Genomic DNA, 25,194 nt, shown 5'->3' on the forward strand with positions numbered 1-25,194 from the left:
AAAGGCCTACTGAAATGAGATTTTCTTATTTAAACAGGGATAGCAGGTCCATTCTATGTGTCCTACTTGAACATTTCGCGATATTGCCACACTTTTGCTGAAAGAATTTAGTAGAGAACATCGATGAACATCCCCTATACTGGCTCACCTGCACTGGCTTCCTGTGCACTTAAGATGTGACTTTAAGGTTTTACTACTTACGTATAAAATACTACACGGTCTAGCTCCATCCTATCTTGCTGATTGTATTGTACCATATGTCCCGGCAAGAAATCTGCTTTCAAAGGACTCCGGCTAATTAGTGATTCCTAAAGCCCAAAAAAAGTCTGCGGGCTATAGAGCGTTTTCCGTTCGGGCTCCAGTACTCTGGAATGCCCTCCCGGTAACAGTTCGAGATGCTACCTCAGTAGAACCATTTAAGTATCACCTTAAAACTCATTTGTATACTCTAGCCTTTAAATAGACCTCCTTTGTAGACCAGTTGATCTGCCGCTTCTTTTCTTTTTCTCCTCTGTCCCCCCCTCCCCTGTGGAGGGGGTCCGGTCCGATGGCCATGGATGAAGTACTGGCTGTCCAAAGTCGGGACCCAGGATGGACCGCTCGCCTGTGTATCGGTTGGGGACATCTCTTCGCTGCTGATCCGACTCCGCTTGGGATGGTTTCCTGTGGACGGGACTCTCGCTGCTGTCTTGGATCCGCTATGAACTGAACTCTCGCGGCTGTGTTGGAGCCACTATGGATTGAACTTTCACAGTATCATGTTAGACCCGCTCGACATCCATTGCTTTCGGTCCCCTAGAGGAGGGTGGGGCGGGGGGGGGGGTTGCCCACATTTGAGGTCCTCTCCAAGGTTATAATAGTCATCATTGTCACTAGCGTCCCACTGGGTGTGAGTTTTCCTTGCCCTTGTGTGGGTTCTTCCAAGGATGTCGTAGTCGTAGTGGTTTGTACAGTCCTTTGAGAAATTTGTGATTTAGGGCTTTATAAATAAACATTGATTGATTGATAAAGTTTGCAACTTTTGGTCGCTAATAAAAAAGCCTTGCCTTTACCAGAAGTCGCAGACGATGACGTCAGCGGTGTGACGGCTCCTCACATCCTCACATTGTTTATAACGGGAGCCTCCAACAAAAAGAACTATTCAGACCAGGAAAACTACAATTTCCCCATTAATTTGAGCGAGGATGAAATATTTGTGGCTGAGGATATTGATAGCGAAGGACTAGAAAAATTTAAAATAAAATAATAAAGTTAAAAAAAAAAAAGGTGATTGCATTGTGAGCGATACAGATGTTTTTAGACACATTTACTAGGATAATTCTGGGAAATCCCTTATCTTTCTATTGTGTTGCTAGTGTTTTAGTGAGATTATATAGTACCTGAGAGTTGGAGGGGTGTGTCCAACGGGTGTCTTGACGCCAGTCTCTGAGGGAATTAGTCATGGCAGCAGCAGCACGACAGAAGTTCCGTGGGGCAGTATAGCAGTATAACTCGGTTGGTAGAGCGACCGGGCCAGCAACTTGAGGGTTGCAGGTTTGATCCTTTCACCATCCTAGTCTCTGCGGTTGTGTCCTTGGGCAAGACACTTTACCCACCTGCTCCCAGTGCCACCCACACTGGTTTAAATCTAACTTAGATATTGGGTTTCACAATGTAAAGTGCTTTGAGTCACTTGAGAAAAGCGCTATATAAACATAATTCACTTCACTTCACTTCATCTCCGGTAAGAGGCTACTTTTTACCACAATTTTCTCACCGAAACCTGCCGATTGACAAGTGGTCGGGATCCATGTTCGCTTGACCGCTCTGATCCATAGTAAAGATTCACCTCCGGGAATTTTAAACAAGAAAACACCGTGTGTTTGTGTGGCTAAAGGCTAAAGCTTCCCACCTCCATCTTTGTACTTTGACTTTTCCATTATTAATTGAACAAATTGCAAAAGATTCAGCAACACAGATGTCCAAAATACTGTGTAATTGCGCGATGAGAAGAGATGACTTTTTGCTGTTAGTGGTGCTGCGCTAATATGTCCCCTCCAATTCGAGACGCCACGCGTCATCATACGCGTTATCATTCCGCAACGTTTTCAACAAGAAACTCAGCGGGAAATTTAAAATTGTAATTTAGTAAACTAAACCGGCCGTAATGGCATGTGTTGCAATGTTAATATTTCATCATTGATATATAAACTATCAGACTGCGTGGTCGGTAGTAGTGGGTTTCAGTAGGCCTTTAAATAGGCGGTATTCGCGATAGTTTGTGATATGATAGACAAAAATACAATGATATATAATGATAGTTACATAAAATGGCCAGTTTTACGCCCTCCCCCCTTTTAAAACAACGATTTTTGTTTCATCTGACATCACTTGGATAAAGATAAAACCTTCTGGAGGAAAGTTCTGTGGTCAGATGAAATAAAAATTGAGCTTTTTGGCCACAATACCCAGCAATATGTTTGGAGGAGAAAAGGTGAGGCCTTTAATCCCAGGAACACCAATCCTACCTTCAAGCATGGTGGTGGTAGTATAATGCTCTGGGCATGTTTTGCTGCCAATGGAACTGGTGCTTCACAGAGAGTAAATGGGAAAATGAAAAAGGAGGATTATCTACAAATTCTTCAGGACAACCTAAAATCATCAGCCCGGAGGTTAGTTTTTGGGCTCAGTTGGGTGTTCCAACAGGATAATGACCCAATCACAGATGTTAAGAGTGTTAAAAGAATGGCTGGAATTAAGGTTTTTAGAAGGGCCTTCCCAAAGTCCTGACTTAAGCGTGTGGACAATGCTGAAGAAAGAAGTCCATGTCAGAAAACCAAAAATTTAGCTATACTGCACCAATTTTGTCCAGAGGAGTGGTCAAAAATTCAACCAGAAGCTTCTGGATGGTTACCAAAAGTGCCGTATTGCAGTGAAACTTGCCAAGGGACACGTAACCAAATATCACCATTGCTGTATGTATACTTTTGACCAAGCAGATTTGGTCATATTTTCAGTAGACCCATAATAATTTTATCAAAAAAACCAAACTTCATGAATATTTTTTGTGACCAACAAGTATGTGCTCCAATCACTCTATCACAAAACAAATAAGAATTGTCGAAATTATTGGAAACTCAAGACAGCCATGACATTATGTTCTTTACAAGTGTATGTAAACTTTTGAACACGACTGTTTGTAATGCGGGCTGGACACACATTGATTTTCTATATTTGACACCGCAAATGTATAACATGAGTACAGCATTTTACACTATCATGAAAAATACTCAAAATCGTTAAAAACTAAACAAAACAAACCTTGTCTTGGTTTGATAATATGTCATATTTCGCACCCAATTCCTGGTGGAAGGCAGACTGTAGCAAAAATATATTGTTTTGATCGCCACCTTCCGATGGTGTTTGGTATTTAATCTATAAGTGAGGTCTTTCATTGGTCCTTCAAAAACAATAGATGACAGTTCTAGATCACCTTGACTTTAAAACAGATTCCAAAAATACCCTGTATTTGCATCCAATCCACACTCACGCCGTCTTTCATTACAAAGCTCATCTTGTCTCAGACGGTAGGCAAATAATGAAACATCACATCTGCAAGCTGAAGAACAGAAAGTACTTCTTGCTCAGAACATGGTGCTCCTGAACCAGGAAAATCCTGAAAATGGGGGCGCTCCGTGTTTAACTATTCATATGTTTCATGTTACGAATCATTTGAATTAATAGATATGAGGCAATCTGACCCAGATAAGAGGAACAAAGTTAGAAAACCATTTTCTATTGCACAGAACAAACATTATTTTGGTCTGTTTTAAGTTGCCAAAAATAAATCAATCTTAGACAGAGATACAATATTAAAATGATATAAAAATATTTGAATCGTTTTCCATTGTCTTTGTTTTCTTCACAGCATGTCCACAGGGAACCTTTAAATCTGCCCAGGGGCCCGGATTATGTCAGCAATGTCCACTGAACAGTCGCTCGACCATTGAGGCTGCAACCCTTTGTGGTTGTCGCAATGGTTACTATCGTGGTGACATGGACAAACCAGAGGATTTATGCACAAGTGAGTCACTCTCTTTCGCATGAACATAAGTCAAAATACACTTTTAGGATCGCCCAATAAGCGAATTAACTTCAAGATCCAAACCTAGACGATACTGAGAATGTTGGTATCAATCCGATACTGAGTAAATTCAGGGCTAGTGTCACTGATTCTAATGCTTTCTATTTGAAATATCATGATCAAAAAAATGTTGTGGATTTGCCTATTAAGATACAAACCCCGTTTCCATATGAGTTGGGGAATTGTGTTAGATGTAAATATAAACGGAATACAATGATTTGCAAATCCTTTTCAACCCATATTTAATTGAATGCACTACAAAGACAAGATTTTTCATGTTCAAACTCATACGTTTTATTTTTTTTTTTGCAAATAATAATTAACTTAGAAATTCATGGCTGCAACATGTGCCAAAGTAGTTGGGAAAGGGCATGTTCATCACTGTGTTACTTCACCTTTTCTTTTAACAACACTCAATAAACGTTTGGGAACTGAGGAAACTAATTGTTGAAGCTTTGAAAGTGGAATTCTTTCCCATTGTTGTTTTATGTAGAGCTTCAGTTGTTCAATAGTCCGGGGTCTCCGCTGTCGTATTTTACGCTTCATAATGCGCCACACATTTTCGATGGGAGACAGGTCTGGACTGCAAGCGGGCCAGGAAAGTACCTGCACTCTTTTTTTACGAAGCCACGCTGTTGTAACACGTGTTGAATGTGGCTTGGCATTGTCTTGCTGAAATAAGCAGGCGCTTCGATGGCAGCATATGTTGTTCCAAAACCTGTATGTACCTTTCAGCATTAAAGGTGCCTTCCTAGATGTGTAAGTTACCCATGCCTTGGGCACTAATGCACCCCCGTACAATCACAGATGCTGGCTTTTGAACTTTGTGTAGATAACAGTCTGGATGGTTCGCTTCCCCATTGGTCCGGATGACACGATGTTTAATATTTCCAAAAACAATTTGAAATGTGGACTCGTCAGACCACAGAACACTTTTCCACTTTGTATCAGTCCATTTTAGATGATCTCGGGACCAGAGAAGCCGGCGGCGTTTCTGGATGTTGTTGATAAATGGTTTTTGCTTTGCATAGTAGAACTTTACCTTGCAAGTTTTCCTGAGCCCATGTGGTGATATCCTTTAGAGATTGATGTCGGTTTTTGATACAGTGCCGTCTAAAGGAATCGAAGGTCACGGTCATTCAATGTTGGTTTCCGGCAATGCCGCTAACGTGGAGTGATTTCTCCACATTCTCTGAATCTTTTGATGGTATTATGGACCATAGGTGTTGAAATCCCTAAATTTCTTGCAATTGCAATTTGAGATATGTTTTTCTTAAACTGTTTGACTATTTGCTCACGCAGTTGTGGACAAAGGGGTGTACCTCGCCCCATCCTTTCTTGTGGAAGACTAAGCATTTTTTGGGAAACTGTTTTTATACCCAATCATGGCACCCACCTGTTCCCAATAAGCCTGCACACCTGTGGGATGTTCCAAATAAGTGTTTGATGAGCATTCCTCAACTTTATCAGTATTTATTGCCACCTTTCCCAAATTGTTTGTCACGTGATGCTGGCAACAAAATCTAAAGTTAATGATTATTTGCTAAAAAAAAAGTTTATCAGTTTGAACAACAAATATGTTGTCTTTGAAGCATATTCAACTGAATATGGGTTGAAAATTATTTGCAAATCATTGTATTTTGTTTATATTTACATCCAACACAATTTCCCAACTCATGCAAACGGGGTTTGTATGTATATATATATATATATATATATATATATATATATATATACATATATATATATATATATATATAGTTTGTGTGTATGTGTTGTAAGTCACTGTTTTATGTTCTTATTTGAAACGTTTAGCGATAGCCCCACATGATAAGACTCCAAGGCTTTCACAAAGTCGGCCATTAATAGTTGAAAGTTTATTGCAATGAGTTCTGCGAAATTATTGCTCCTGAGACGACAAGTAAAATAGGGTTAACAATACCAAAATGCTTGGCCCTGCGATGAGGTGGTGACTTGTCCAGGGTGTACTCCGCCTTCCAACCGAATGCAGGTGAGATAAGCTCTTGCTACTCCCCTCAACACCGAACGGGACAAGCAGTAGAAAATGGATGGAGAACCAAAATGCTGTAAATTTTTAATGTTACCATGAATCTGCCTGTTACATACATACGTACAGCATGCATATGAAACGATGTTGGTGTTTTTTAAATGTTTGTTAGAGTGCTTTAAAGGCAGAATAAATCATATCCCAACTGTAATGTTAGCTTCCTCTTACTATCAGCTTTTCATTGTTTTGAACACAGAAATGGACTTGTCTCACATAAGGATCGTGGATGATGGACAGTTCACCTTTAAGCTGGTTGCAAAATAATCACAATAACACGTGGCAACACTGTCAGTCAAATGTTTCTCGAAATGTTGTCATTTTGGAATTACATTGAGCAATTATTTGTGACTCATCTTTGCCCCCGCCATATTCCACTGGCCTTTCATTGAAGTGAATGTGTTTTTAGAGTGTTCAAGGGGCCGCATTGCTATGCAAGACGAGGAGCGGGGTTGGAAACACACTCGCTCTCAGCTCCACTGAGACGGTGGAAGTAGGTTGAGACATGAATCGTTTTAGACTGTCTGGAACCAGGATCTGTGTGTGTTTGTGTGTGTGTGTGTGTGTGTCTATGTGTGTGTGCACATGTATATATATATATATGTGTCTCCTGATCTAAGGAATTCACATTGCCTCCTGAAAGCTGGAACATTGGGGGGTAGTAATGTATCATATGATTCTGTATACATGCATTTTGAAGTGTTTAAACAAGGAGTCATCACATTTGCTTGGAGCAGATTTTGTGCCAGTATGTTCAGACACACGTGCACATCCTTGCTGACCTGAATAGATCTTGTTTTTTTAAGGGAACTGAAAAGCTGGTTCATGCACAGTTCATTTGCTCAAATTAATGCTCACATGAAAAAAACGTATGCCTGACTGTAGATGTTCTTTTGTTGAAGAGTCAGAGGATGGATCTTCTGGAAGATTTCACAAGCATTTATTAATCAAGTCACAGGTAGATGTTACAGTGTTGATTTCACTCCTGCAAAAGCATTGCCGATTGCGTAAGTAAGCACTAAAAGCGGGTGCCTCCGCAAGCAAGTTTCTGCTAAAAGTGAGCCCGGATGAAGATTTATTCACTGTCTTTTTATAGCAAAAGAGGTGATCAACGGGTCTACGGTCAACAAGCGTTCTCAAGGGTGAAGGGCCAGTTCAAGGCTATCGGTGAGGGAAGTTGTTGTCAAAAAGATGTGAAGCTAATTGCAATTAGTATTATTTCTATACTGTATTTTGCGGACTATAGAGTGCCACACCCACTAAATTTTAGAAGAAACAAATATTGGTCCATGTATTAGCCGCACCGGACCATAAGTTGAGCTATAGACATTGAGAAATTACATATTTACACGGAAAGATATTGTAAATATTTATTACCAAACGGTGCCTGTAACACAGCAGTAAAACGGCTGATCAAACAAAACACAAAAGTCACCGTCATAGACCCACTACCTGCAGGAGGTAGCTCTCTAATCAGCTAAACAGATTCAATAACTCCACGGTGACATGTTGGTGAATTTACTGAATCATTTTTTAAACCAAAACAATACAAAACAAATGCCATTGTAAGTTAATATTATTAACACAGACACTTCAAATGTGTTAGCATATTAGCTAATGCTAACAACGCTAGTTTTATTACATTATGTGTGGAGTTTGCATGTTCTCCCCGTGAATGCGTGGGTTCCCTCCGGGTACTCCGGCTTCCTCCCACTTCCAAAGACATGCACCTGGGGATAGGTTGATTGGCAACACTAAAATTGGCCCTAGTGTGTGAATGTGAGTGTGAATGTTGTCTGTCTATCTGTGTTGGCCCTGCGATGAGGTGGCGACTTGTCCAGGGTGTACCCCGCCTTCCGCCCGATTGTAGCTGAGATAGGCGCCAGCGCCCCCCGCGACCCCGAACGGGAATAAGCGGCAGAAAATGGATGGATGGATGATAGCTAACAAATATGCATGAAAACCCTACCATCAAACATGTGATGTTTAGTATTTTTTGGATTTAGTTACATTGTAAAACCTAAAAACGTTGCTTGGAGTGATGAATGACGTAACCATCAATCAATCAATCAATCAAAAGTTTACTTATATAGCCATCATACTTACCAACCTTGAGACCTCCGATATATATATTTCATGTATATATATCATGTATATATATATATATATATATATATATATATATATATATATATATATATATATATATATATATATATATATATATATATATATATATATATATATATGTCTTGATTGGATTATCCAGAGAATAGTGCTCGATACCGTGGTAGAGCGCAATATGTAGGTGTGGGAAAAATCACAAGACTACTTCATCTCTACAGAACTGTTTCATGAGGGGTTCCCTCAATCATCAGGAGATTTTTAAAATCTCCTGATGATTGAGGGAACCCCTGATGATTGAGGGAACCCCTCATGAAACAGTTCTGTAGAGATGAAGTAGTCTTGTGATTTTTCCCACACCTACATATATATATATATATCTATATATATATATCTATATATATATATATATATATAGATATATATATATATATAGATATATATATGTATATATATACATATATATATATATAGATATATATATATATCTATATATACATATATATATATACATATATATATATTTGTATATATATTCATATATAGATATATATATATATGTATGAAATACTTGACTTTCAGTGAATTCTAGCTATATATATTTATTTTATTACATATATGAATAAAATGAATAGTTGAGATTCAGATGGCACCTATCAAATACACAGTAATAAAAACACAGTTGTTCTACTAACTGTACTGTGCTTGCTGATTACTAAAAAAAAACAATAACACTTACCTTTTACTATTTGAGTAACCTTTGTTCTGCCAGTTGCGTACTGGCGAGAGTCACTGCGGTCAGGTGCGCAACACCACATAAATCGTTGGCCAATCAAAAAGCAACCCCATAACGCTATAGCCAACATTCACCAGAGATGGCGACAGACAACATATAATCACTCTAATACAGGCGGCGTCGCCATGGCTGTAACTTCCTCGTTCTTCTGCTTCGTCTCCTTGTGTGTGCATTTTTTTATTAAAATCCGTAGATGTTGTAACGTGATTGGGCAGGCAAGCTGTTTATATAGTGGGAAAGCGGATGTGAAAACACGCTGTCCCCACTCAGGTCCACATGGAGCTGGAGCGGGCGTGTCCTCCAGCTCCGCTGAATTTCGGGAGATTTTCGGGAGAAAATTTCTTCTGGGAGGTTTTCTGGAGAGGCACTGAATTTCGGGAGTCTCACGGAAAATCCGGGAGGGTTGGCAAGTATGATAGCCATAAATCACGAGTGTCTCAAAGGGCTGCACAAGCCACAACGACATCCCACAAATCCCACATCAGGGCAAGAAAAAAGTCAACCCAATGGGATGACAATGAGAAACCTTGGAGGGGACCGCAGATGTTGACCAATGTATAACCGGTATAACATTCAAAATAATTGTGACCAGAAGCTGCTTTTGTGTCAACCCTAATCATTTTGCGGTAGTAATATTAAAAATTATTTTGCTCGAGTGGTTAGCAAAAGACATATCCTGACAACAGTGAAAGCACATATTGCGCACTTCACCACAGCAAAGGCAGCACACTCTCAAATTGATGCTGAGGGAGGCGAAAAAAATTACATTTTACTATGAAAAGGTCTCAGGTGTCAAGCTACTAAGTGCATATTGCACCATTGGCGCTTTCAATTCAAGGGCAGACTTGACACATGACACATTATTTCAAATTAAAAAATAATGTTAAAATGTCTATATAGTACTGTAGAGCATAATACAAAATATTAGTTGTGTTTAATTTTGAGAACATGTGATGGATTTGATGTGAATATGGAGGAGTGAGTGGGTGGCTGACAAGCCCAAACATAATACCCTGACCAAATCTTGAGTTAAAACACATTTGTATTTGTTAAATGTGTAAGAACTGGCAGATGACTATACAAAGTTAAAGTTAAAGGCCTACTGATATTTTCTTATTTAAACGGGGATAGCAGGTCCATTCTATGTGTCATACTTGATCATTTCGCGATATTGCCATATTTTTGCTGAAAGGATTTAGTAGAGAACATCCACGGTAAAATTTGCAACTTTTGGTGCTGACAAAAAATCCCTGCCTTTACCGGAAGACGCAGACGATGACGCCACAAGTGTGGGGGCTCCTCACATATTCACATTGTTTTTAATGGGAGCCTCCAACAAAAAGTGCTATTCGGACCGAGAAAACGACATTTTCCCCATTAATTTGAGCGAGGATGAAAGATTCGTGTTTGAGGACTAGAAAAAGAAAAAAAACGCGATTGCATTTGGACAGATTCAGAAGTTTTTAGACACATTTACCAGGAAAATTCTGGGAAATCCCTTATCTTTCTATTGTGTTGCTAGTGTTTCAGTGAGTTTAACAGTACCTGATAGTCAGAAGGGTGTGTCTCCACGGGTGTCTTGACGCGCAGTGTCTCAGGGGAGTCGACGGCAGCTATGGACGGCACAAGCTCAGCTGATCTCCGGTAAGAAGCGACTTTTTACCACAATTTTTTCACCAAAACCTGCTGGTTGACATTCCGTCGTGATTCACGGCGTGGCACAGTGGAAGAGTGGCCGTGCGCAACCCGAGGGCCACTGGTTCAAATCCCACCTAGAACCAACCTCGTCACGTCCGTTGTGTCCTGAGCAAGACACTTCACCCTTGCTCCTGATGGTTGCTGGTTGGCGCCTTGCATGGCAGCTCCCTCCATCAGTGTGTGAATGTGTGTGTGAATGGGTAAATGTGGAAGTAGTGTCAAAGCGCTTTGAGTACCTTGAAGGTAGAAAAGCGCTATACAAGTACAACCCATTTATTCATGTCCGCTTGACCGCGCTGTGATCCATAGGAAAGTTTCACCTCCAGGAATTTTAAACAAGGAATCACCGTGTGTTTGTGTTGTTTAAGGCTAAAGCTTCCCAACTTCATCCGTCTACTTTGACTTCTCTAATATTAATTGAACAAATTGCAAAAGATTCAGCAACACAGATGTCCAAAATACTGTGTAATTATGCGATTAAAGCAGACGACTTTTAGCTGTGTGTGTGTGCAGCGCTCATATTTCCTAAAAACCTGTGACGTCTTGCGTACACGTCATCATTCCACGACGTTTTCAAGACAAAACTCCCGGGAAATTTAAAATTGCAATTTAGAAGACTAAAAAGGCCGTATTGGCATGTGTTGCAATGTTAATATTTCATCATTGATATATAAACTATCAGACTGCGTGGTGGGTAGTAGTGGGTTTCAGTAGGCCTTTGAAGTTTTTACTTATGTAACCTACAGCCTGTTCTCTTTTCAAGAAGACAAACATTTAGACAGAAAGCTTCCTCACTTTCAATATTACAATATTCTCAGCAAGTTTTAGATTTGTTAGATGTATGTTTTGCTTTTAGAAGGTACCTATGATGATTTTAATTTACATTTAAAACACTCCCTTTTGGTCAAGATCAGTAATTCTCAAACTGTGGTACGCAGGCGCCATCCAGTAGTATACCAGAGAGTAAAAAAACGGTGTTACTGTTCAAACTGTGTGTATTGTTCCAGTGGCCAAAGATATTAAATATACTTGTTGAATAAAACCGCTGCCTGGTTTTGATGAATACTTATGGCAACTAAGCTACTGTATTTTATTGTTGGTCATTAGATAGATAGATGTACTTTATAGATTCCTTCAGGAGAGTTCCTTCAGGTAAATTAAAATTCCAGCAGTACAGAGTTGAGATCAATTTAAAAAGTAAAAAGTAAATAATGGGGATATAAATGGAAACAAAATAGAAAAAACTATTATAATAAAAAATAAAAAGCAACAATGGAAATAAAAATATAACAGTAAAATAAGAATATAACAAGAGAAACTAGGCAGTAGTGACCATGTTATGATGGTACGTAGAGAGCCAAGTGTTTTCTGAGGTGGTACTTGGCAAAAAAAAGTTTGAGAACATGACAACATGTTTAGTAACTTTACCAGTGGCAGTAGCTCGACGAAGAGGGCGGGGCGTAACTGGCAACCTCGATGTGACACACTCCCTGACTTTCCAATTGGTCAAACGGTGGAGAGCGGGACATCGAAATAAAAAAAAAACAACAAAATTTCGGGGCTGTCAATCTAATTTTGAAATAAACAGATCAAGGCTGAACTAGCGTTATCAGTTATACAGGTATTCTAAAAGAAAATTGTTTATTAATGCCTTTTGACATATCAGGGCAATTTAATGATGACTTGACATTAAATTATTACATAGGGCTCCTTTAAGAAGTTGCCTTCATTAGAAAAAACAGAATGAAGGTTATAGTTATAGCAAGCAAAATAACCGTTTATTTCAACTAATTTCCTAACATATGCATTGGACACACTAATCGATCGATAACTCCATTACTAAAATAATTGCTAGCTGGTGCCCTTTTGCAAGATAATTAATTTAACATAATTCCAACATATTCTGAGCATAATGCTGGTGCCTCACAATAAAAAGGCTGGTTTCGATCCCCGGGTTCGGGGTCTTTCTGTGTGGGGTTTGGATGTTCTCCCTGTGACTTCCCGAGTTCCCTCTGGATACTCCGGTTTCCTTTCACATCCAAAACCATGCACCTGGGAATAGGTCACTAAATTGGCCCTAGTGTGTGAATGTGAGTGTCAATGTTTGTCTGTCTGTCTGTGTTGGCCCTGTTATGAGGTGGCGACTTGTCCAGGGTGTACCCCTCTACCGCTGGAGCTGGGATAAGCTCGAAAATATATGGATGGATAGAACTTCCACCGGGGTTTAACCCAGCAAGTTTGTCTTACAAAACCAGGTCATTGACTTTGTTCGCCTCGGTGGACAGTGGACATATCAGGGGAAATCTGTTATTACCGTATGTTACCAAATAGTAGCCCGGGCGTTTATTTCACAAAACCGATTTTGGAGACAGGCGTTTAAAAGAAGGAGGCGGTTATTTGCACAAGGCTTTCATATCGATTTCACAAAATCGATTTTGGAGACAGGCGTTTAAAAGACGGAGGCCGTTATTTGCAAAAGGCTTTTATTTATTTTTGCACCAGCCTGCACCAGGCCAGTATTTGGTTACAATGGCATCTTCTCGACGGGAGCGTCCTTCTGTGCAACAGTTGTTCTCTTCCTTTAGGGTAACGTTGTTCCGACGCAGGAATCGATTAAGCCAGCCACTTGCTGTACCAAACACCACCCCGGTGTCTCTTGTGTCACTCGCGGTGTCATACAACTCCTTGGCCTTAATGCGGATAATTTTGCGGGACACACAGTGGTTCAGTGCACGAACGTGATGTATCCACTCACACAAATTAGCACGAACCTCGTCGCTTTCTTCCTACTTCCACCAGATAAGCGAGCCCATTTTCCATCGATTGCCGACTAAGATCAATCAATCAATCAATCAATGTTTACTTATATAGCCCTAAATCACTAGTATCTCAAAGGGCTGCACAAACCACTACGACATCCTCGGTAAGCCCACATAAGGGCAAGGAAAACTCACACCCAGTGGGACATCGGTGACAATAATGACCCAGTGGGACGTCGGTGACAATGATGACTATGAGAACCTTAGAGAGGAGGAAAGCAATGGATGTCGAGCGGGTCTAACATGATACTGTGAGAGTTCAATCCACAATGGATCCAACACAGTCGCGAGAGTCCAGTCCAAAGCGGATCCAACACAGCAGCGAGAGTCCTGTTCACAGCGGAGCCAGCAGGAAACCATCACAAGCGGAGGCGGATCAGCAGCGCAGAGATGTCCCCAGCCGATACACAGGCAAGCAGTACATGGCCACCGGATTGGACCGGACCCCCTCCACAAGGGAGAGTGGGACATAGAAGAAAAAGAAAAGAAACGGCAGATCAACTGGTCTAAAAAGGGAGTCTTTTTAAAGGCTAGAGTATACAAATGAGTTTTAAGGTGAGACTTAAATGCTTCTACTGAGGTGGCATCTCGAACTGTTACCGGGAGGGCATTCCAGAGTACTGGAGCCCGAACGGAAAACGCTCTATAGCCCGCAGACTTTTTTTGGGCTTTGGGAATCACTAATAAGCCGGAGTCCTTTGAACGCAGATTTCTTGCCGGGACATATGGTACAATACAATCGGCAAGATAGGATGGAGCTACACCGTGTAGTATTTTATACGTAATTAGTAAAACCTTAAAGTCACATCTTAAGTGCACAGGAAGCCAGTGCAGGTGAGCCAGTACAGGCGTAATGTGATCAAACTTTCTTGTTCTTGTCAAAAGTCTAGCAGCCGCATTTTGTACCAACTGTAATCTTTTAATGCTAGACATGGGGAGACCCGAAAATAATACGTTACAGTAGTCGAGGCGAGACGTAACAAACGCATGGATAATGATCTCAGCGTCTTTAGTGGACAGAATGGAGCGAATTTTAGCGATATTACGGAGATGAAAGAAGGCCGTTTTAGTAACGCTTTTAATGTGTGCCTCAAAGGAGAGAGTTGGGTCGAAGATAATACCCAGATTCTTTACCGTGTCGCCTTGTTTAATTATTTGGTTGTCAAATGTTAGAGTTGTATTATGAAATAGAGTTTGGTGTCTAGATAGTAGTTCTCCCTTTTTTTGTTTCCATTCTCGTACACGTTTTGGGTCAACGTTAAACTGCCTGGCCGCTGCCAAACCAGAATTCTGCTCCGCATACTTCACAACCGCTAGCTTGAACTTTAAGTCAAACTTTCTGTTCTTCTTCCCCCTTAAAGTATTCCCGTTCATCAGTTGTGGTGTATCGTTATCCTGTTCATTCAACTCACTGCTACTGTTGCTTGCCATGTTGAAACTTTTCTTCGTGGGTTTGTTGTTGTCGTTGAGTGTGTGTTACGCTATATGCGGTGACCCATTGAAATACGTTGATTACCCAGAATCCCCACGTAACGTAAGCTATCACGGCACAGATTTCGTTAAGCCTTTGATTATCATGTAAGTCTCTGGACTCCACGCGTCTGCTGTTACCATAATTACCAGAATTACTGCACCTTTGCTTTTCCTTTTAGCTTATAAATTGGGCTTAATGAAATCAATATGATTTTAATCTAAATGATGCAAATAACAGACCATGGGCGGCTATTTGGACATAGGCGGTTGTTGGGAAGAGGCGGTTAATTCACAAAATGGGGTCAGACCACGGGCGGCTATTAAGACATGGGCGTTTTTTTTTGCCCAAGGGCGTTTATTTGGTAATATACGGTATATTCTTTTCAGTGACGTAGCAGGAAGGGGCTCGTAAAATACGTTTGACGTCAAAATTAATGTGAAGCGCCCTGTCATTTTTTGATCGTGGGGCCCTATGCACAGCGCGTGATCTGCGTAATGGAAGAGGCGGCCATAATTGTAACTGATCTAGTAAGAATGTATGGTCTGCTATTGATTAATATGCATTTTCCAAATCACATAAAGTTATTCAAATTGAAGTTAACTTAGCCCAACATTTATCCAGCTGTCATGTGCTCCTTTCATTTTCTTCTCCAGGTGTCCCTTCAGCTCCTCGCAACTTGGTCTCTGTGGTCAACCGGACGTCGCTGCTGCTTCAGTGGCACCCCCCACGTGACATCGGCCATCGTGGAGACCTGTACTATAACGTGTTGTGCCACCGGTGTCACAGCAGTGAGCGACGGGCGTGTCAGCCTTGTGATGACAGTGTGGCCTATGTTCCGGGCAAGAGGGGATTAAAACTAACCAGGGTGGAAATCAGCAAGTTGCGTGCTCACACGTCATACACCTTCGACATACAGGTGTGTACCGTCATAGTCTAGTTATAATATTTGGCCATGACTCATGTGCATGTGATTTTTTTTTTTAAAGGTTAAGAAAAGGTCATATCCACATTGAAAGACAAATCACTGTTATTATTAGTATCAGCATTGAGCTTTTTCTTGCAACGTTTGTTACGTTAATTGTATTCCTGCACAGTGCCACAGCACATTGAATGAGAGCCATAGTCAGTAAATGGTCCCCAGGCCAAGAAATATCAAGTATATCAAGCTGCAGCCGCAGACACTCTAAGTCTGTATTGTAAACTGCAATATTCAAGTTCAAGTTGCTTTAATATTGTCCACTCTTAACATGTACAAGACATATAAGAACTGAAATTACGCTTTCATAATTTTTTAATTAAGGGCACTTAATAGGTAAATGGTAAAGGCGTTGTACTTGTATGGCGTTTTTCTACCTTTTAAAGCATGAGTGTCAAACTCTGTCCCGCGGGCCAAATCTGGCCCGCCGTGTAATTTAATTTGGCCCTTAAGGCAATATCAATTTAGCATTAGAGCTCGCCCGCCGGTGTTATACAGCGCCGGTGCCGCTGTAACACCGCATTCACCGCTAATATTCATACTTGCCAACCCTCCTAATTTTCCCGGTAGACTCCCGAAGTTCAGTGCCCCTCCCAAAAATCTCCCGGGGCAACCATTCTCCCGAATTTATACCGATTTCCAGCTGGACAACTATATTGGGGGCGTGCATTTAAGGCACTGCCTTTAGCGTTCTCTACAACCTGTCGTCACATCCGCTTTTCCCCCATACTAACAGCGTGTCAAATGATATTTGTGGCTTCTACACACACACACACACACACACACGCTCAAGTGAATGAAAGGTATACTTGGTCAACAGCCATACAGGTCACACTGAGGGTGGCCGTATAAACAACTTTAGCACTGTTACAAATATGCGCCACACTGTGAACCCACACCAAACAAGAATGACAAACACATTTCGGGTGAACATCCGCACCGTAACACAACAGAACAAATACCCAGAACCCTTTGCAGCACTAACTCTTCCGGGAAACTTCCAGCAAACTGACCAATAATTAACGTTTTATTCATGCATTTTCTCTTGCTACTTCAAGGCTTGAATGTTTGGTTCATTCATTATTGTTATTTTATTTTCAAATGTATTATTAGCCTGTGGAAAAAATTGGATATTTACCTCAGAAGATTGCAAATATAAAAAAAGGCATAACTATTTTATTTTAATTTGATTTGATATGCTTTTGATATTTTTCAAATTATTATTATTATTGTTTGAAACTGGATTTTGCATGTCACTAAAGTTATATAAGCCTTGCTTGTTCAATATTTAATGCAAAACTTGTTAGGGTCCCTATTAAAAGGTTAATTTGTTCAACCTTGTCCCGCGGGTTTGTTCCGTTTAAAATTTTGGCCCACTCTGTATTTGAGTTTGACACCCCTGTTTTAAAGGAACTCAAAGCGCTTTGACACTATTTCCACATTCACCCATTCACACACACAGTCACACAATGATGACGGGAGCTGCCATGCAAGGCGCTAACCAGGACTCAGCAGGAGCAAGGGTGAAGTGTCTTGCTCAAGGACACAAAGGACGTGACTACGATGGTAGAAGGTGGGAATAGAAACAGGAACCCTCAGGTTGTTGGCACAGCCACTCTTCCAGCCGCGCCATGCCGTCCCCCCGCCGTAATTGATTAGCTTGTGTGCTGAGCTGTTGTGTAGCTACTAGCTCCAGGTAGCCAAATAGCCTACCATGTTTACATTTTATAAATGACTTGGCTAAAATACAAGAAAACACCAACCTTGTTTCTTTATTGGAATACATTTAGAGATTAACTGACTGTCCAGCTATACACACACAAAAAAAACAGGCTGGAGTACTGAGCGTATTAAAATGCGTATATCTGAGTGTTAAGATACAAGCCGATACCATCCGATACTTGGTTTTGGCTGATATCAGACCAATTTCAGATATCAATATTGAATCGAAACACCCCAACTCTTTAGGGCAATCTTTAATACTCCTGAACATTTTTTCTAATAACTGTCTCATAAGTTATAAATTATTATTGTAGATATATGCCAAAGCCTAAGAGGGTGCCCTGGGGCTGAGGGGATATTTGTCACAGTTTGAAAAAAAAAGTAAACGGTATTACTCAACAGAACAGCAATAATGCAAAAATATCATCAATTTAAAAAAATAATTTAGCTAATTAATACTTCTTCTTTGCGACAGGCGCATTCAGGTCTCTGCAAGTGTAGCAGAGTGTAACTGAGTTTTAGCTAATTAGTCAAGACGCTAGCCTTTCACACCAGTAGGAAAAAACAAGGCAGCCAAGAGAGAGAAAGTGAGAGAGAACATAATCGCTACACGAAACAGAGCTGTCTGTGATTGACAGCTATGAGCTCCAGTCATTGCATTCCGCCCTCAAAATTGTTGGTCCCTGATTGGGTGGGGGCCCCTGGGCTTCAGACCAGGTAAGCCCGTGCCTTAAGGCGGCCATGCCAATTATTAGCCCAGATATTAATACATAATTATACTCAAAGCATGAGATGTTTGCGAGCTTTTCTGCAAAATGTATTTATATTTACAAATATATCTGACCTGTGAATCATTACTACAGTAGAATATTGACAGAGTTTATTATTAAATCTTTCATCAATACCCAACTTTACCATTGGGCCTAAGTGCAAAATTCAAATTCTCCCACCTTCTCACTGTCGCCTCATATTGGTATTGAAAAATGTGGTAGTTTAAAAAGGTCAGTGATCATAGATATCTTATATCAAAGCTACTTGAGTTTGGTGTATATTTTAATAAGACTGTTAGACACATACAGGTAAGTATTATTTATTTTTACAATTATTCTCCAGGTTTGCAATAATCTCCAATATTTTCAAACAGATTTACTGTAAGCCTACATTATGCTCCTGCGTTAGCCCCTGAACTTGTATTACTCTTCCTCTGGGGTGACTGCATGACTTGCAATTCTCTGCAGTGTTTTACTCAGCGAACAACCTGGTTGATGAGTTATTTTGCTTTCTATGTTACAGTAGCAACAGAATCAATCATAGATCTGTGGTTACCTTCTTGGTTGATGTGAAGATCAAATGTGTAAGGGTTTGAGGTTGGTTTGAAGACACCTTGGTTCTCAATTGGGTTCATGTCTTTAAGAGACATACTTGGCCACTCCATCATCTTGTGTTTTCAGGTGACCCAGCAAAGCTGGTGTGATCTTGGAGGGTTTTTTTTAGGTCGCTATCATGCTGGAAAACTGCTGTTTGCACTGACCGACATGAAGAGAGGTTTTGGTTGCATAAACTCTGAGGAAAATGTTGTCATTTGCTGACCGTGCAGAAGAAAAACTGCAAAAAAAAGTATCTCGTCATTCTATGACGTTAGAATCGACCCATGACCATTACCCAGCTTGGTATAGATACTATTGCTATTTATCGATATGCCCACCCCTAATCATGGGTGTTGTGTAGAACTGCTTTGCATTATACAGAGAGGTGTGCACCTCATGTAAAGAAGTAAGCCAGCCATAAACTGTAGTCATACATGTCTACAGAGAAAGTAAACATTAAAAGTGGCCAAAATAGACAGGTGGCAACTATATGCAGGTCGGGAGCCATTTTGAACAAGGTTTTGTGGTGGTTGAAAGAAGAAAACGATTAAATAAATAATAGCAACAACTGAGACTCAATCTATCAACATCATACATCCGACTTAGACTTAGACAAACTTTATTGATCCACAAGGGAAATTGTTCCACACAGTAGCTGAATTACAAACGGTAAAAAGGATAAGGGTGAAAAGGATAATGCAGGTATAAAGTAGACACAAAATGTACCATAGTAGCAATAATTATATTATATTTGTGTATAATATATACAATATCGAAAAAAATCACAATTACCATGTACAATATTACAGTATATGTAACAGCTGCAGTAAAAAAAAAAAAAAAAAAAGGGCAGCATAAAATGAAAAGTAGACCCAGCAGAAAATATACATTATAAACAAAGAGAGGTAGCTAACATAGAAACGGTAATAGACAGATATCATCTATTGCTGTATGGCGAGTGATTAGACAGCTGGATGGAGTGCGGAATTAAGGAGTTTTTGAATCGAACACTGTGGGAATGAAGCTGAAGGAGCCTGTTGAAGTATGAACTCTGCTGTCCCTCAATTGGTTGGTGGAGTGGGTGGGCAGAATTGTCCATGATGGCCTGCAGTTTGTCCAGGGTCCTCCTGTCCCTCACTGACACAAACGCCTCCAACTGCGTGCCAATAGTTTGGCCTGCTTTCTGGATCAGTTTGTCAATCCAGTTTAAGTCCCTTTTGCTGATGCTGCTCCCCCAACAAACCACTGCAAAGTACAGGGCACAGGCCACAACAGACTGAAAACAGATCTCCAACAGCTCGCAGCACACATTAAAGGACCTAAACTTCCTCAAGAAAAAAAGTCTGCTCATGCCTTTCTTGTAAAAAGCATTGCTGTTGTCCTTCCAGTCCAGTCTGCTGTTCAAGTGGACTCCCAGGTAATTGTACCTTCCCATTACTGCCACCTCCCGGTTCGACAGGGGTCATTTTCTTCTTGAAGTCGATGACCAGCTTCTTGGTCTTGTCCTCATTAAGGAACAGATGGTCCACCTGATTTCAATCCACAAAGTCAGAGATCAGTGTCCTGTACTCCAATTCCTGACCCTCTCTGATACACCCGAACACAGCAGAGTCATCAGAGTATTTCTGCAAGCGACAGGACCTGGAACTATTCTGAGACATTTTGATATTAGTGGCCACTATACAGAGTATTAAAGGCCTACTGAAATGAGATTTTCTTATTTAAACGGGGATAGCAGGTCCATTCTATGTGTCATACTTGATCATTTTGTGATATTGCCATATTTTTGCTGAAAGGATTTATAGAGAACATTGACGATAAAGTTTGCAACTTTTGGTGCTGATAAAAAAGCCTTGCCTGTACCGGAAGTGGCAGACGATATGCGCGTGACGTCACGGGTTGTGGAGCTCCTCACATCTGAAAATTGTTTACAATCATGGCCACCAGCAGCGAGAGCAATTCGGACCGAGAAAGCGACGATTTTCCCGTTAATTTGAGCGAGGATGAAAGATTTGTGGATGAGGAAAGTGAGAGAGAAGGACTAGAAAAATAAAAAAATAAAAAAAAGACTATACAGTGGGAACGATTCAGATGTTATTAGGCACATTTACTAGGATAATTCTGGAAAATCCCTTATCTACTTATTGTGTTACTAGTGTTTTAGTGAGATTATATGGCCGTACCTGTACAACCTGAAGGTTGGCCCCACACCTTTCTTCAGCGTCAGTCGACGGGTGGTGGCGATGCCCATCTCTGCCCTTCGCAAGGAACCCTCTTCGAAACACAATCTTTCGAAATGATCACAGTATTATACACTGTACTTTGTGTGTGTGGTCCAATACAACCGTGTTTGCTTGACCACTCTGTTCCATAGTAAAGCTTCACCGTCATCTTTCGGGAATGTAAACAATGAAACACCGGCTGTGTTTGTGTTGCTAAAGGCGGCCGCAATACACCGCTTCCCACCTACAGCTTTCTTCTTTGACGTCTCCATTATTCATTGAACACATTGCAAAAGATTCAGCAACACAGATGACCATAATACTGTGGAATTATGCGATGAAAACAGACGACTTATAGCTGGGAACGGTGCCGGAACAAGATGCATGACGCCACGCGCACGCGTCATCATACCGTGACGTTTTAGCATGATACTTCCGCGCAAAATTTAAAATTGCAATTTAGTAAACTAAACCGGCCGTATTGGCATGTGTTGCAATGTTAATATTTCATCATAGATATGTAAACTGCGTGGTCGGTTGTAGTGGGTTTCAGTAGGCTTTTAAAACAACGAATCCAGGATACAAAATAGGCAGCTACTGGCAGCTTGAACAGGGGCCTGCTAACAAGTTTGATTGTAATATGTATGTAAACCAACACCCACAACAATGGATATTACTGGTATTGTATGAATGTTTTCCAAAGCATTTTGGATGATGTGTAGGGTGTCATTAGGTTGTGTATGTGTACATAATAATGTGGGCTTGTGAGCGCATAGGTGCTTTGTGAAAAATTACACCCTTATACCGTATTATACTGTACTGTATTATCCAGGCAGACGGATTCAACACAACAATTCTAGTTGATGTATATGAAATGATATTTGTCTTTTTGTTCGAAAGGCAATCAATGGTGTCTCCAACAAGAGTCCATATCCTGCCCAGCAAGTGTCAATCAACATTACAACTAATCAAGCTGGTGAGTGCAAAAACATTGTGTGCGAGTGAATGCATGTAAGTGCGACCATCTGTGGAGTGGGGTAGGGGGTGATAATCGTACCCTGGGGCACGGTGGATTATGTGAGTGAGGGATGGCTTGTGTGGGGATAACGGAAATCGAGCTGCCACCTTTTGAATTCATAAAACATGTTCTCAGCTTGTCATCTCTTTCACCGTTTTTTTTCCTCTCCACACCACCATGTTGTTCTTGCAGCTTTCATCGTGCTTCCTTTTTTTCTTTGGCTTTCTTTTGGTTCTTTTTCCTGCTTTCAACCACCGCCCCTGCCTTCCCTCCAGTCTGTGACAGTATAATTCTCACAGACTATAAAGCCAGCCAAATAACTGCACCATCAATTATTCATGGAGACACACAAGTAAAATCTAAATTAAAACGTTCCTTTGCTGATGGGAAATACTTAATTTACCCAATTTACTGCAATCATTCACTCAGTCCTACTCAATATATGATCCATTGTGTGCAAACCTCTGTCATTGCATAAAACTTGTATTATTCAACATAAATGTTCTGTTTTAGCTCACTGGGAATAAGAGTATAGAATAAGTTTCTAGAGCATAGCCAAGGGGAAGTATTTAAAAGTGAAACAACCCACAATATAAAGAACATTGCAAAATACCAGATGTAAAAATACTCTTGAAGGCCTTTTTTGTTTTAGTTTATTCCTGATGACGGATTAAAATGAGAAGTTTGCATTTTTACCAATACTTTGAAAAATGAAGAAAGTAACATTTTTTGTCAGAAATTAATTTGTAACACATTTTCACTTCCAGGTTGAACTGACTATATTATAACAACTTTTAAAATATAAATACAATGATAACTAAGTGAAACATTCAGAAATAATACATACAACAACCAAGAAATTACATAAGTATTGCAGCAAAACCAGCAAGATTATAGAACAGAGACTGTCCAAAAAATAAAACAGACTTGCTTGTGTTGTTGAGGCTCACAAATCATGAATGCACCCTACTCGCTGTGACCGTGATTGGTGCATAATGAGGAAGTAATGTGTTTTTGTTGTTGTCATGCCAGCATTGATATGCCTTGTTGGGGTGCTAATGTGGACAGCCATGTCTAAAAAGTGTGTCAGGCTCCGTATGCATATGTCAGGACGCATTACATACAACACATTACTTGCACTCTGCAAAAAAGCTGACATGATGTAAGATAAAGACTAGATTTTAAGAAATAAATACTAAAAAACAAGTGACATTATCTTTCCATGCAGCTAATTCGATTAAGAATTGTGTATCTTGAAATTAGCAGGACGTTTTTAAAGATAGAAATAGATACTTTTCTGATTAATTTTCAACTTGCACTTCCTTAATTAAGCATCCTCGGGATGTTGCAAAATCTTTAAAGAAGATTTTTTTATGTGGAGAAAAACAAAATATTTCATTTGAATAGTTATGTTCTCAATTGTATATTGTTATAATAGAATGGACAACATGTAATCAGCCATACTAAAATTAAGGTCATGCTGTAAAGTCAATGATTGAGAACAATAGCTCTTAAAACTAAGGACATTTCTAGAAGTAAAATTTGAAATGTTGTCAAGAGGCAAATAATTTAAGGTGCATACTATTTCCATCAAACACGTGTTGCAGGTGACTGAGTCCGCATTCATTTAGCACTGAAATTATGCATGGATAGCTCCTTCTTGTTATACTGTGGTTTACTACCACTGCGATGAGGTGGCGACTTGTCCAGGGTGTACCCCACCTACCGCCAGATGTAGCTGACATAGGCTCCAGCGACCCCGCCCCCCACTGCCCCAAAAGGGACAAGCGGTAGAAAATGGATGGATGGATGGGTTTAGTACCATTGACATTGTCCGGTATGACATTCTCGAACCGAGTTTCTGTAACCATCCCTACTGCTATGAGTGTAGATCAGATTTGTCCAAACTTTATATTACGAGGACAATTGAATGTTGTGGGGGGAGCACTTTGACTAGTGTTTAGAGATGTTACAATCCTGATTGGATTGGGGGCCGATATTAGTCTTTTTTAACTGATTAGCGATCATATGTTTGAAGAGGTTATTAAGCCTACTGACGTGTATTTATAAATGGTTGATTTATACAGCCGAAACTTGTCAGATACAACACTTTACCTTACTAGCCTATATAAATCAACCATTTATAAATGAAAAATTATTAGCGATCGGTTGATGAGCTGCAGAGCCCAGCCGATCTTTACCACAGCTGTGTCCCAGTCTTTACTGTACATGGCTAAATATTTTACGAACCTAAAATATTCCTTCAAAAGGGATGCACACTCAATGACACACAATTTAATTTCCATATTCATTGTTACACACATGCAGGACTTGCCTGAATTCCAGAAGGGTGCATGTCTTGTCAGAACACAGGGTCAAATATAAAAGCACGCTACGGCAAAAGCCTTGTCATTGTGCGAAGCCGCTTCTTAAATACTAATCCTCACCACCATGGTGGTGTCTTCCAAATACCACTGGAGGACTAGAGAAAAATAAATGGCTAAGCATGTTAAAAACACACACAGAACCGGACGAAACAAGAAGCTAACCTCTAAAGCTTCAATGTAAAGTAGGGGCGATCAATCAAGGCGTCAATACTCTCGATACCTAGTATAGTATCAGTATATAAACCAGGGGTCGGCAACCCAAAATGTTGGAAGAGCCATATTGGACCAAAAATACAAAAACAAATCTGTCCGGAGCCGCAAAAAAAAAAACATGTTACATACAGATAGTGTGACATGAGATATAAATTGAATTATGAGGACTTAAAGGAAACTAAATGAGCTC

At 40.2% G+C, this 25,194-nt stretch overlaps 1 protein-coding gene across 1 annotated transcript in view; it reads left to right on the forward strand.

The window, feature by feature from the left end:
* Nucleotides 1–25,194, forward strand: part of LOC133540745 (ephrin type-B receptor 1-like) — a 301,052-nt gene that overhangs the window by 174,969 nt on the left and 100,889 nt on the right. Inside the window, exons 6-8 of the mRNA XM_061883635.1 lie at nt 3,908–4,063; nt 15,753–16,015; nt 22,287–22,362. Of these exons, the coding sequence (XP_061739619.1) occupies nt 3,908–4,063; nt 15,753–16,015; nt 22,287–22,362 (495 nt within the window). The remainder of the gene's footprint in view (nt 1–3,907; nt 4,064–15,752; nt 16,016–22,286; nt 22,363–25,194) is intronic.

The sequence above is a fragment of the Nerophis ophidion genome, linkage group LG22 (genome assembly GCF_033978795.1).
Source record: "Nerophis ophidion isolate RoL-2023_Sa linkage group LG22, RoL_Noph_v1.0, whole genome shotgun sequence".
NCBI classification, from domain to species: Eukaryota; Metazoa; Chordata; class Actinopteri; order Syngnathiformes; family Syngnathidae; genus Nerophis; species Nerophis ophidion.